The 12,368-nt window shown below is 37.5% G+C and overlaps 1 protein-coding gene across 1 annotated transcript in view; it reads right to left on the reverse strand.

Annotated features, from left to right (window-relative positions):
- Positions 1-339: 339 nt before the first annotated feature.
- Positions 340-12,368, reverse strand: part of CDC40 (cell division cycle 40) — a 43,483-nt gene continuing 31,454 nt past the window's right edge. The window contains exons 10-15 of the mRNA XM_059835064.1: positions 11,424-11,525; positions 10,045-10,160; positions 9,827-9,960; positions 4,600-4,676; positions 2,284-2,428; positions 340-1,375 (exon numbers count right to left, since the gene is read on the reverse strand). Of these exons, the coding sequence (XP_059691047.1) occupies positions 1,198-1,375; positions 2,284-2,428; positions 4,600-4,676; positions 9,827-9,960; positions 10,045-10,160; positions 11,424-11,525 (752 nt within the window). The 3' untranslated portion in view covers positions 340-1,197. The remainder of the gene's footprint in view (positions 1,376-2,283; positions 2,429-4,599; positions 4,677-9,826; positions 9,961-10,044; positions 10,161-11,423; positions 11,526-12,368) is intronic.

Below are 12,368 nucleotides of genomic sequence, written 5' to 3' on the forward strand. Positions count from 1 at the left end.
ATTGTTTGTAATTGATGAGCAGTGATTAGATTTCTAGTAAAAAATACAGTGTAATTTAAAACTGTAATTAAAGACTGATCAATGGAATAATGGAAATGAATTTTATTACACATTTTTATGTGCTCAACAAGAGAGCAGCTAGGAAGATTAAAGGATTTTTTTTCTCCTGCTTCCAACTTGCATTAGTTTTGTATGAACAGCGCAAGAGAATGAGTTTATCTGAATGCTGGTACAACTGCAAATTGAAATACCAAATGGTAAGAAATATTTTACATGGACACTGCTAGACAGAAGAATTGAATGAAGATAAGCAGACTTTTTATAAAAAGATTTATTAAAAATAAGTTCTTTAAAGAGAAAAAGTGTGACATGTATATACATTAAATTGTCAAAAACTTTATGGGGCTTATAATACAACGTATTCCAAACCGAACAAGAGACATTCACTTTTTTTTTAATATGTCATGCTTATTGGAACGTAACAGCATATGGGAAGAGAAAAAAACAACACTTAACACACAATCATTACAAGCAAAATCTTGAAATTGAGGACTACTTGCAAGGATGAAACTCAGTGATCAGCATGATGCTATTGTTAAATACAGACAGAAACCAAGAGTTTATGAATACGGTCTTCAGTTGATACAGTTTATCTGACAACTGCTAGCTTCTGATTAGTTCTTCATTACTACTGTGAATTAACAGATCTTAGCAAGTGGCTTTGTGACCTACAAAGGTAGAAGTATTTTGGGGACAAAATACCACCCAAAACCAGGTAAGCAAATGCATCTTTTCCAGCTCTATTGCAGTAGATAGCAAAGATTTCTTCTTAGGAAGAGAGTTACACAATTGCTGGTTTTCTACTTTAACTCCCCACATCTCTGACAGCCAGAACCACAAAAATAGCTTTTCTTAAAATGGTTTTATTTTACAAGAGTGTTTTGCACAATCAGCAACATGACAAACTAACACTTGATTCTGCATGCTTCAGGTGACCTCAGCTTCTCATACTCAGAGGTCGTATTTAGAACTATATTCTTTCAGTTGTGTCTTCTGAAGATTTCCCATTTTTTAGTGCATATATACAGCTAGCTGAGAACTGCTGTATGACAAACGTCTATCCATTCTTACAGCAGAATTCACTCTAATCTCAGATGTATGCAGGACTTACATCTTTAGATCTTTGTAGCACCCTCTTTAGTCCCATAGTTTAATAAGACCATCCCAGCCGCATGTAATGACTTTAGAGGTTTCGTGTGGATGCCACACTGCACCGATACAGACTTTATCATGTGCTTTTAATCTGCTGTAGAGTTTTGTTGTCTTCCAGTCCCAGATATTAAGTTTTCCATCTGCATCTCCAGATATCACATAGCTATATTAACAGGATTAAAATAAAAGCATATAAAAATCATGTGTGAAGACTGCTTGGATTGTAATACTTTTACACTGAGCAAGGGAAGAGAGCTTCACCCAGTGAGCTTCCCGTATGACAGTCTGCAAACGTACCTACCAAAGAATTAGCATTCACGCTGTGCTCTAAAGTGCACAAGTCCTGCAGAAGGTGATTCATCAACTGTGAGGTAAATGTGCTAAGCAATGCGATTATACCATACACTGTGTTACTGGAACTAAAGTGAATACATCAGCAAAAGAGAAGGTGCCAGAAGTTTCTCTAAAATTTATAGACACTTCTCTCCACTTTTTCCTCCAGTTTTGCTGAGGTTATTCTCCAGTTTTTATCGTAATGAATACCTTATGTACATACAATGGTAAATGTATGGGCATATTACTAAGCAAATAGGATGAAAAAGATGTTTCTCTGAACAATAAATGACGATACCCACACCAGATTTGCAAATTGGGCAAACTGGGCAAGTCTGAATCCCAGGTATTCTAGACAAGTGCATATTGTGGGAATAGACCTTGTGCTGCAGACCGTGCGCAAAAAGAGCCAGATGCAAGTCAGAAGTGGAAGCCTCCTGTCCTGCACCAGGGCTAGGGAAAAGAAGCGGAGTCTCTGAATGGTTTAACAGCAGTGTAAATCATCTTTGCAGAATGGGGAATCTGGACTACATGGACTGTTTTCTAAATGTTGCTCAGAGCAACCGCTGAGTGTAACTTAGTCCTATCGAATGACAAGAGCAAACTTTCCATTCTGCTGCTTGGCTACAGAACTCCACCTGATGCCAAGTTAATAGGATGGCTGTGCATGAATTAATGTTGCAGAGGATTCAAAAAGAAATTTAGTGTCTGTGCCAGCTCATTCCCACAAAAACTTACCTCATGTCAGGTGAAAAATCCACTTGACAAGCGTAGCCAGCTACCATGTGACCTTTGAAAATTTTCTTTTTGTTTAATCTGAATCTATTCTGTGCGCCAAAAATCAGAATTTGGTTATCCATTGACTGGCAAGCCAACCACTTCCCTATAAATGCAATAAACAAAGGTGGTAATCAGAAGGCCGCATCTGAAGAAACAGACTTAACTGGAAAGCTTTAAGAGACTTTTCTAACTTTTCTTGCACTATCTTAATCCAGTTTTTCATTATGTAACGGGGTTCTAGGTAGCAGCTGGTATTGCTTCTGCCTGGTACAACTGCCAAGAGGCAAACCCTTATGTTTGACAGGATCTGGGATGCACTCAGGACTGTAGAAAAGCTCTGGCTGTTATAACAATGTGCTGCATCAACCCCACTGACTGACTGGTAAGTTTTTAAGCTTTGCAGTAAGCTCACTGGTGCACATAATCAAGTAATCCAGATGAGGTGAAAAAACCCATCCAGCAACAATTTATTTGATTACCTGTTTTGTGGGTACTCTAAGATCATCACCTTTTATTTTCTTTATGGCAAAACCACGTCTAAGGTAGACTCAGGAGTTTGAAAAATCTTTAAATTTTTGCAAATATTTAGTATTCTCTGCCCTAATGGAATACGATTTAATAAAGATATTTTAGTGAAAGAAAAAAAACCCCACGCTTTTCTAATCTTAACTCTTTCTCATTTTGTGTCTTGGCAGTGTATTAACTCCTGCCTGAGAATCCAATGAAGATGATGTGCCACAGAACACCATAGAACAGAGACTTCTGTCCTGAACTCTGCTTATCGTCACTGCCTTCACAGTGTTTTACGCAAACAGCAATAACATTAAATGTGCTGACTCGACTTCCAGCTACTAGCTTGGAATTTGAGGATTTTCTTCAGCCTCCCAAAAAACCAAATCAAGTGTGTAACCACAAGCATGTTATTCTCCTCTTCTACTTTTTAAAAGGTCTGTTTCCTGCATCGCTCAGGAGGAAGATTTTAATTGATGAGATTCATAAATCAGTGCCCCCAAGCACAGAAATTCCACATCTGTAAAATTCTCAATTTACTTTTCTTTCAAGGACTCACTTCAACTCCAAAATGATGCACGATGTGTCTGGCACAATCTGTAGCCTAACTATTCTATAACAACTTGCTTTGTGTGATACTGAACTACTGTAGGTCAAGATAATGTTAGTCAATGTGACAGGTGATATCCTGAGCTGAAAAGATGACTACTTCATCCCTAACATCATTTACTGTCTCATCTCAGAAATCAAACACTCAAATGCTGGTCAGCCAGAACTGGAAAAGAATGAGAAATCCAGTATTTCAATGTGGAAGACAGAGATGAACTTAAAAACTGGATCAGAATACAGCAAGTTGTGCAATTTCAGAAACAGGGGTTGAAATAGGTCAGATTGGGAAGCCAACATTTTTAAATGCAGCTATCTCTTTCTCCAGAATCTTCCTTTTTACATTAGAAACCCACTTCTAATGTTAAGATTAAAATATTTACACTGCAAAGCAAATACAATTTGATGCTGATAGCTGGCTGAAAACATTAGCTGTGCAACGTTGATCAGCCACTACTCAGCATAATGGGACTGTTAACTGTAAATCTGGCAACACTTTAATAATGTTGACGCTAAAGCTATTTAATTTTGGCCAAAACAGATTAACAGAGATTTTGTCCTGTTAGAAGGATTTTCACTGATTACTGGAGGCACTAAACCTTTATCCTCGTTCAGTTTGATTCTAATTGAAGAACATAAACACCAGTGAAACATTAACATACAAAACCACTTAGATACTTTGGGATTCTTCTTATGCAAGAGTTATTTGGGCTATATGCAGAACAGAAAGGAACAGTATTAACAGGATCATGTACAACATCAGTTTCTTGCTTTAATGGTGGCACCACAAGGACTGCTAAACTTGATTAGCATTTTGCAGCCATCGTCAGTTTCCATCATTGTTTCTCTCAATATTTTAAATACAGCAAAGAGCACATCGTAGCTCTATGAAAAGAAAGAGTCCTTTTGCCCTGTCTGGATGAAGGTCTAAATTTAAATTGATACAGTTATCCTGATATAACCCCTCATTTTGACATACTTGTTCTTCTTAAGACTTTTAAATCAAAACCAAATCCAGTCCAATCTTGGAATAAATGTACACACTGATTTGGGGGGTGGGGTGGCAAGGGGATGCAACATGGCAACATTACAGAGATATAATCAGTAAGACATGCCTACGTAAACCAGCCCTAAGGCAGCAGTAAAGTGTTAACCTACCATTTGGAGACAAAGTCACGGCTGGCATCGAATGCATACTTGGCTCAGCTATGTACTTGAAGTCTACAGGAATGTCCCTGCAAAAGGAAGAAGTATGTATTTTATGAAGACATGGAGATTTTCCAAAGGACTGCCTCCAGTCAGCTGATTTACTCAGCCACTGAACCATGGAGAGCGTATGGTGGTATCCAAAGGAAGAATGTGCAAAATCTCAAAAATATTATGAATGCCCAACTAGACAGCTCCAGCTGTGGAGCCATCTACAGGATAACCTCCGATAGAGTGAATTTACCCCCATCAAATAACCCTGACTCTAAAGCAGAATCATAATTCCAATTATTAAGAGTAAAACTGTAACACACAGATACTCTATTGCCTCCAGTTTAACTGCAGTTCTTACAAAATTCTTAGATAGGTAGCAAGAATAGACCGATATATGCATTTGTCTTATTGGAATGTCTTACTGACTTGAGTTTTCTTCTAACTAGAATATATCTGCCTTTTCTTTTTTTTTTTTTTAAAGAAAAAGAAAACAGGAGTCTCTCTCTCTCTCTTGTCTCTCTGACAATGCCCTTTTCCCCCTGCTCTCTCCAAATGGGATGCCAACCAATTCCAGATGTTCACAGCTGAGCTGAACCATGAACTCCTTGGTCTCGATGCCATACAGGACAATGCCAGTGTATGTTAAGAATATACACCGTCCTGTACAAAGGCATGTGGACCTAGGGAAAAAACAAGTACAGTCTAATCCTTACTCTGCAGAGCTGTCATTTGGTTTTGACTATGTAAATTACATTACTAACGGGCTGTGCATATTCACATTATTCCTCATACCCTACACTAGAAGGCTGGTAAAAAGGGAAGGCATGCACATGTCTTTCTCATTAAGCAAAAGAAATCTCCAGCAGAAAATAGATTTGATTAATGTATTCAGCAGAAAACACATGCAAAATGTTCTGTAGCAACAATAATACAAAGGCAATGGTTATGACTTCATTGTCTAATTCACAAAGTAGAAGAGCTGCTGGGACACTATCGGAGCAGAGAGTGTGGATGGCTGCCTTGTACTCGCTGACCAAGCCTTGCTGGATGGCAACACAGTTGACATTAGCAAGGTAATTACAATTCTGTTTTATTGTGGAGTAAGTTATTTCCTGTCATCTTGTGTTAAGTAACATGCACATGGGCAGCAGGGTGAGAAGCTGCTCTATTGTCAGGAAGCAACACACATGCTCCTCTGAGTTAAATGTTAAAATCATTTACCCCTCTGCAGGTTAAGAAGGGCAACCCACTTAATACACTCCGTGGATAAGAGCACATGCAGGGATAACTGGCTTCTAAACAGGCAGACCTAAGACTACTGTTGGACAGTAAAGCTTGTAAAGCAGTAACACATAAATACACATAAAAACCCCCAAATAAATCCACATCATCTCTGAGGCTGACCAACATGACAGCACAGCAAGTGCAGTCCCCCCGTAACCCATCCTATCCTTTTGCATCAATACCCAAACAGCTTCAAACCCCACCTGCAACACGACACAAGGTCATTGCTGCAGTAAGGCCAGATCCTGATCAACCCCCAACATCCAACACTTCCTCAGCCCACTGGTCATCTGGAGTCCTCAATGCCAGGTAAAAGCAATCCCATTGGAAGCCCCATTAAAAAAAAAAGTCTCATCACAGAAGATGCATCTCCAATGCTGAATTGTACTGCAGTAAGAAATTTAAATGCAGCACAGGTTGTCCTGCCTTCTCTCCCTTTACAAACGAAGGGAGGCTCATCTCCTGGAATTTATTCAAGACACCTCTGCTTTATGTTGAAATCTACCAGACACACTTACGACAGCTGCAGGATATGCTGCATTAAGCTATTAGGCAGAATAAAGAGATACATTTATGTTTCACATTTGCTTCCAGTCAAATTGCTAAATAAGTAGTATCAGCCTGCTCCCTTAAAAAAAAAAATCACCAAGAAAGATGCTGTTATGGTTGCCTGACCTCAAAACTCACATGATGTATTGTTTGTTCAAATTTTTAAACTTAAAGATCTTCAAGTCCTTTCTCCACTTCATAGCATTTCAAAGGCTGAAAAGTTTTAAATATCAAAAGTAGTATGTGCTAGCCAAGATTTAGAAACATGGTACTTTGGGGTTCTAATACAATTTCTTCCCCAACCAGGAGAGAGAAAAAACCTTTTAAAGAAAGAAGAAAAAAAAACCAAACCCCAAACCCAACCCAATCCAATTTTGGGATGTGCACATCATAAAGAACTCTCTCAGGAGACTCCTGTATCTCTACCAGGAATGATGGAGAGAAAAGGCCTGCTGAGATGACAAGCCTCCTAAGCCTACCAATGTACAGTTCTTGCTTTGCTAGCTGACTTGAAGGTAAAAGAAAATAAAAGCCTCCAAGGTCAATTACCCAAATCATTTCACTGTTTATTCAAGTAAGATCACACACATATGAAGCAGACAAAGACAAAATAACATTTTGCATTTCTAGGAAAGAGAACACAGAATAGGATACCCACGTCAACTTTAATATCACTGCTGTAATGATACAAATCACATGAAATGCAAAAGCAGACAAATCTTAAAGTAGTCCCATTAAGACTCCTAAAGAAACCATATAATCTGTGAGAGTCTGTCCTATACTTGCAGTCTTGCGGCAACCAACCAACTGCAATTCAGTGCACAGCACAGTGAAATCTATGCATGGGATGAACTCCTGGGGAAAGGAGATTTAAATTCTCAGGGGAGAAGTTCCTCACTGTGATGAACAACATGGCATCCCATTACCAGCTCTGGCCAAGTCAAAGTGTTTACAAAACATACTACAAAATTCCTCTAGACAATTGAAACCAAGCAATTAGACCAACTTTAATTACTGGCTTTTAAGGCCATACTCAGGTCATAATTACTTCTGCTTTGTTTCTGTAGGATACTGAAGAAATATTGTGCTGAAGAACATATGAAGAAACATGCCAAAAAGGGTGATTTGGTTACTGCACTAAGTTGCAAATAATTTTCCTTAAGAACTTAGGAAAAAAGGATTTGAGGTGCAGCATGAAATAATTTGCCACGGAAGTTTTCAAGCTCCAAAAGCTTCTGTACTGAATACATTAACTTAGTTTTAATTAATTGTAAAAATCCGGATCTTGAAATTATAGAAATATGCCTACAGACCAATTAACATATATCACGGCAGGCGTGGAGAAAGGTTTTCAAGTCATGCCTAGGAAGACAACATTACAATTGCTTTTTGTAAAACAAACCAAAAAAAATCCCCAATGACTATATTACAGAATATTGCCTACACTTTAATTCCCTGTTATCTGAACAAGGGTGCTCTTCGGTGTAGAGCAAGCTCAGTACATATTTTTTTCTTCAGAAGGAAGAAAACTTCTGCTACTGGAACAATCAGGTTGCGATGTTCCCATGCCAGAACCCTTTTGCCTTTCCGGCTCTTCCCCACAGAGGGACTAAATCCACCCACTTCACTATTTATTTCAGCCATCAACACAAAGCTCACAAAACAAGGGCAATCCAATCTCAAGGAAATAACAGATTTGTGCAAGTGAGATCCTCCTCCCACTCGCCAGAGAGGAGACACTTGTTAGCAGATATGATATTGTAAAGATTTTCCTTTTAAGAAGCTCAGTAAATACATGGGTCTAATTATGAAATACTGAACAGAGGCTCTCTTGGAGTGACATATGGTGACAGCATTACATGTCTAGCCTAAGCCTGGCTTCCCAGGCTTTGGTCATTACCACCGCTGCTACTGGCAATATTAGCAGCTGACCACAGACATGCTGACGGTTTTGCTGGCTGCTTGGGTAACATTCAGATACCACAGATTGGAGTCTCTTGTCTAGGTTGAAAAAAAAAAAAGCTAGGGAGGAAGTGACTAGTCACAGAGCTGTCAACTAGCATCCATATTGTGCAACAGCTTTGCGTGTGTGAATGGCTAAATGAAACAGATACCTAAAGATATGGGCGTGATTATTTCAAAAAGAAGTTTGAAATCCTAGAGAAATCTTAAAAATCCTAAGCTGAAAATCTTAGTACCTAGAACCTTGTGGAAAACATTTCAGATAGGAGAGATTCGGCTCCTCCCCAGATAGTTAAAAATTGGAAACCATTTAAAATGATGTTTTTATGAGTTTGTCTTTAGATAGACTGTCACTTTTCTGTCATCTATTGTATTCATACCATGGGTATCAATGATTGCCAAAAAACCCAGACTACCAGAAAACCAGAAATGAAGCTACACTAAACTAGCTATTTCGTACACGGGCCAAATATTATATAATACTATAGACATCCAAGTTCAAAGCTTTCAAAACCAACACACACTAATGTAACAGAGCAGACATTTCTTTAAAAGGTTAATTTAAGGGCTAATACACCCTTGAGGGAAGGAGAGAGAACGGAGATCACTAATAGAGTGCAGTGTGCTTCAGGCTGACAGGGCTGTTTTATGCTTTCTTTTGGGGAGAAGGAAATCTGTGAAGCATCTGGAGCATTAAGCCAGGATGGGTTGATTAGTATTCAGCAATGTGATAGGAAGCACCTGGTTTTAAAGATTAATATCTCTAGAGACATTATTCTAAAAGATACAATATCAGGATAAATTATTAATAATTAATGCTAAAAATAAATACAGCTCAATGCCCATATAATATCTGAACCAATAAAACAGAGGCTACTTAAGACATTTTACTTTGCATACAGTGATTTAGGTTTTGTAGGCTTTAAAAACAGTTTCCAGATATTGCAGTACAGTAGGACAGTAAGCTAGGGACAGTAATTAATTATTAGACATTAAGAATGATTTCAAAGACACTGAAAGTATTCTACTAAGATTTTGGAAGGGATGTTTCCTTTCACTGGACAAAAATGTTTAAGAACTATGACCCATACTAGACTGAGTTGCAGTATGCAGGAGTTTGCATAGTACATGCCCAACTTCAACAGTTATCAGAAATTAGCAACAACAATAGCTGAGCTTGTTCTGGTTCCGCTTTACTGCAAAATATTTTAGGTACTGCATATATAATTACATACAAATTTGTAGAAATTTAAATTCAGCTCTTCCTCAGCTAGCTAGAACTCAGTACACTCCAGTGTCCTGTGTGCTACGTATACTTTTAAAACTAAACTCTCTTTTCAATTTGCTTATAATATACTTCAAGTTAAAATTCAAATTTTTAAAAACTTACCATTCCCAGACTCTTAAACTCTTGTCATCAGATGTGCTCACAAACCTTCTATTTTCATCCACAAACACAATGGTGTTGACAGCTCCCAAATGCCTATCGTATTCCTGCACAATCTCACCACTTCGAATATCCCACTACAAATAAAAAAGTCAGAATAAGACCTTGGTTTTTTACTAAATATCATAATTTTTAGAGGAAAAGATATTAAGAAGTCATACCTGCACAATTTTTTTGTCTGACATTCCTGCAACAAAGAGATTTTGTTTATCTTCGTCAGGATTGAACTTGACACAATAAGGAACCTTCCTGTTTGTGAATCTTGAAATACATTGCCCTGGAACAGACAAGCCATTCATAGTGTGTCAGGCTGGAAGCTGATTAGTTCTTTGCAGATATTGATAAAAACCATTCATTTACTAACAGCAGGAAATACCTGTTTTAAAGCCCTTAGGAGGATTAGAGGGTAGAATTTACCCTGCTCTTTGATTATACTTTCTTTTACATGTTTGTATGCATGCACCTGTATAAACACATACAAACTGTTCTGTACCTTTACTACAGCTTTCCAAGCAATGTAACTGCTCACTACCCTGTATGTCATCAGGACATATCAAGGACATCAGGACTGGTCAAGATATCTCACAAGCTGACCACTGTCTTTGCATAGCACCACCTCCTTAGGATCAGAGGTCTTCTTGACAAGAGACTTAAACTCAAGCAAGAATTCCTCAATCCTAAGCCTAGAAAAGCATAACTAATCCAACTGCAAAACAAACCACTGACCTCTTCTCATAGCCTCAGTCACAAACACCCTGATTATATATTATCCATAACTTACAGGATCCTGTTTTAATCTGAAAGCTAAATACATTTTTCAGGTGTCTAATAACTAAGTTCAGACTCAATTCTGAAGAATTTGACTTACACCTTTCTGGCTGTCACCTGTACGAGACTAGTGGCACTGCTAACCAAGAGAGCTAACGTCTTTTTCAAACATGGAAAATTCCCGCCTTGGGAACAGACTTAAGTTTAAAAGAATATTGACAAAAACCTATCCTGTATCTTTTTAGCTTAAGAAACTGTTGGAATCTCCCAGGCAGTTCTGCGAAAGCATCAGACCTACCCTCCACTCCCTATAACAGCAGCTCAATTTCCACCACCTTTTCTTATTTGGAATGCTCTTCAAGTTCAGGTTAACTGAAAGATCAAGTGAAATAATTCTTCTAAATTAAGCACATTTAAGTCTAACGTGTGATTTCATTACTTAATTTTATGCCTGTAAATGTAAACATGCAATTAACTGATCTGGTAAAATTTTGTCTTTTTGCTGAAAATTGTTCTAGCATTACAAATAACTATCAAACTTCTCATATAAAAAAGTATATGAAATACAGGCATATGAGATACAGGCATTACAGATAACAACAAAACATTTAGGAAGAAAAGACTATTCATCCTGTAATGAAAGCCTAAACACTAAACTACAAGACGATATTAAGGATAATTGGAAACAACCTGACTGAGTGGTAATATATCTTGATATTTACTATTAATTAAACATAGTGCCAAATAACAGCATCTACAAATACAAGCCTACCTGTTTCAGTGTCCCAGAGTTTAAGATAGCGGTCATATGCAGCACTAAGAAACCGAGTGCCAGCATTATTAAAACAGATGTCTCTAACAGCTTTACTATGTCCTACAAGATAGAAAAAATGCAGTGATAAACTTTTATCCATTCATGCTTAGAATTAATGTGTTGTTTTTTTTTTTAAAAACATTATTCAAGTTAAATGTTCCAGTCTTTAACAATGCAAAGAGAACAAGGAAATCGCTTACTGAAGTTCTTCGGGAGCACTAGTAAAGAATGATTCAAGTGAAAAAGAAAAAGTAACTCCTAAAGAACGATGAGAATAAAACCTAAAAATCTAGACACCTCTAAAGCACTGGAGAAAGAAACAATAGCATTGCACAGAACCAACCACTGTGCATCATTTATAAACTGATATATAAGCAGAACTTCTAAGTACTATTGGCTTCAAAGATTGTTCTGGTCACAGTTAAGAGCCACAAGAGAAGTTTAAAACACTATAATAAATGTCAACATCTAATGAAAAAGAGGAGAGACAAACACTACAGGAGATACATTTAAAGGAGAAACATTAGAAAAAAATAAAATTAGAAAACAGGTACAAAATATAGGAAATACTATATCATAAAATTAAGAATGCTTTCATTTGGTATTAACCTTGCTACCCATCAATCCCAATACTTTCATCTGACCACTGCATCAGACTTGTAGGAGATGTCTTTATTTATAATATTGGCATAGTAACTTCGAATATCGCAAAACAGCAGGTGAATCTGGTTGATAACAAGGACCTTTTGAGAAAAATAGTCGAACGGTTCAGAAAGAGCAGTCTATTGAGAGAGAACCTTTTTTGAGCCATCATCTTTGCCACACTGCTGTCATCAGAAATATTAGGTGAAAAAGGCTTCTTTGTTGTTACTCAACATATATTCACTCAGTGTTCTAGAAATG

Source organism: Gavia stellata, chromosome 2, assembly GCF_030936135.1.
Source record: "Gavia stellata isolate bGavSte3 chromosome 2, bGavSte3.hap2, whole genome shotgun sequence".
In the NCBI taxonomy this organism is placed as follows: Eukaryota; Metazoa; Chordata; class Aves; order Gaviiformes; family Gaviidae; genus Gavia; species Gavia stellata.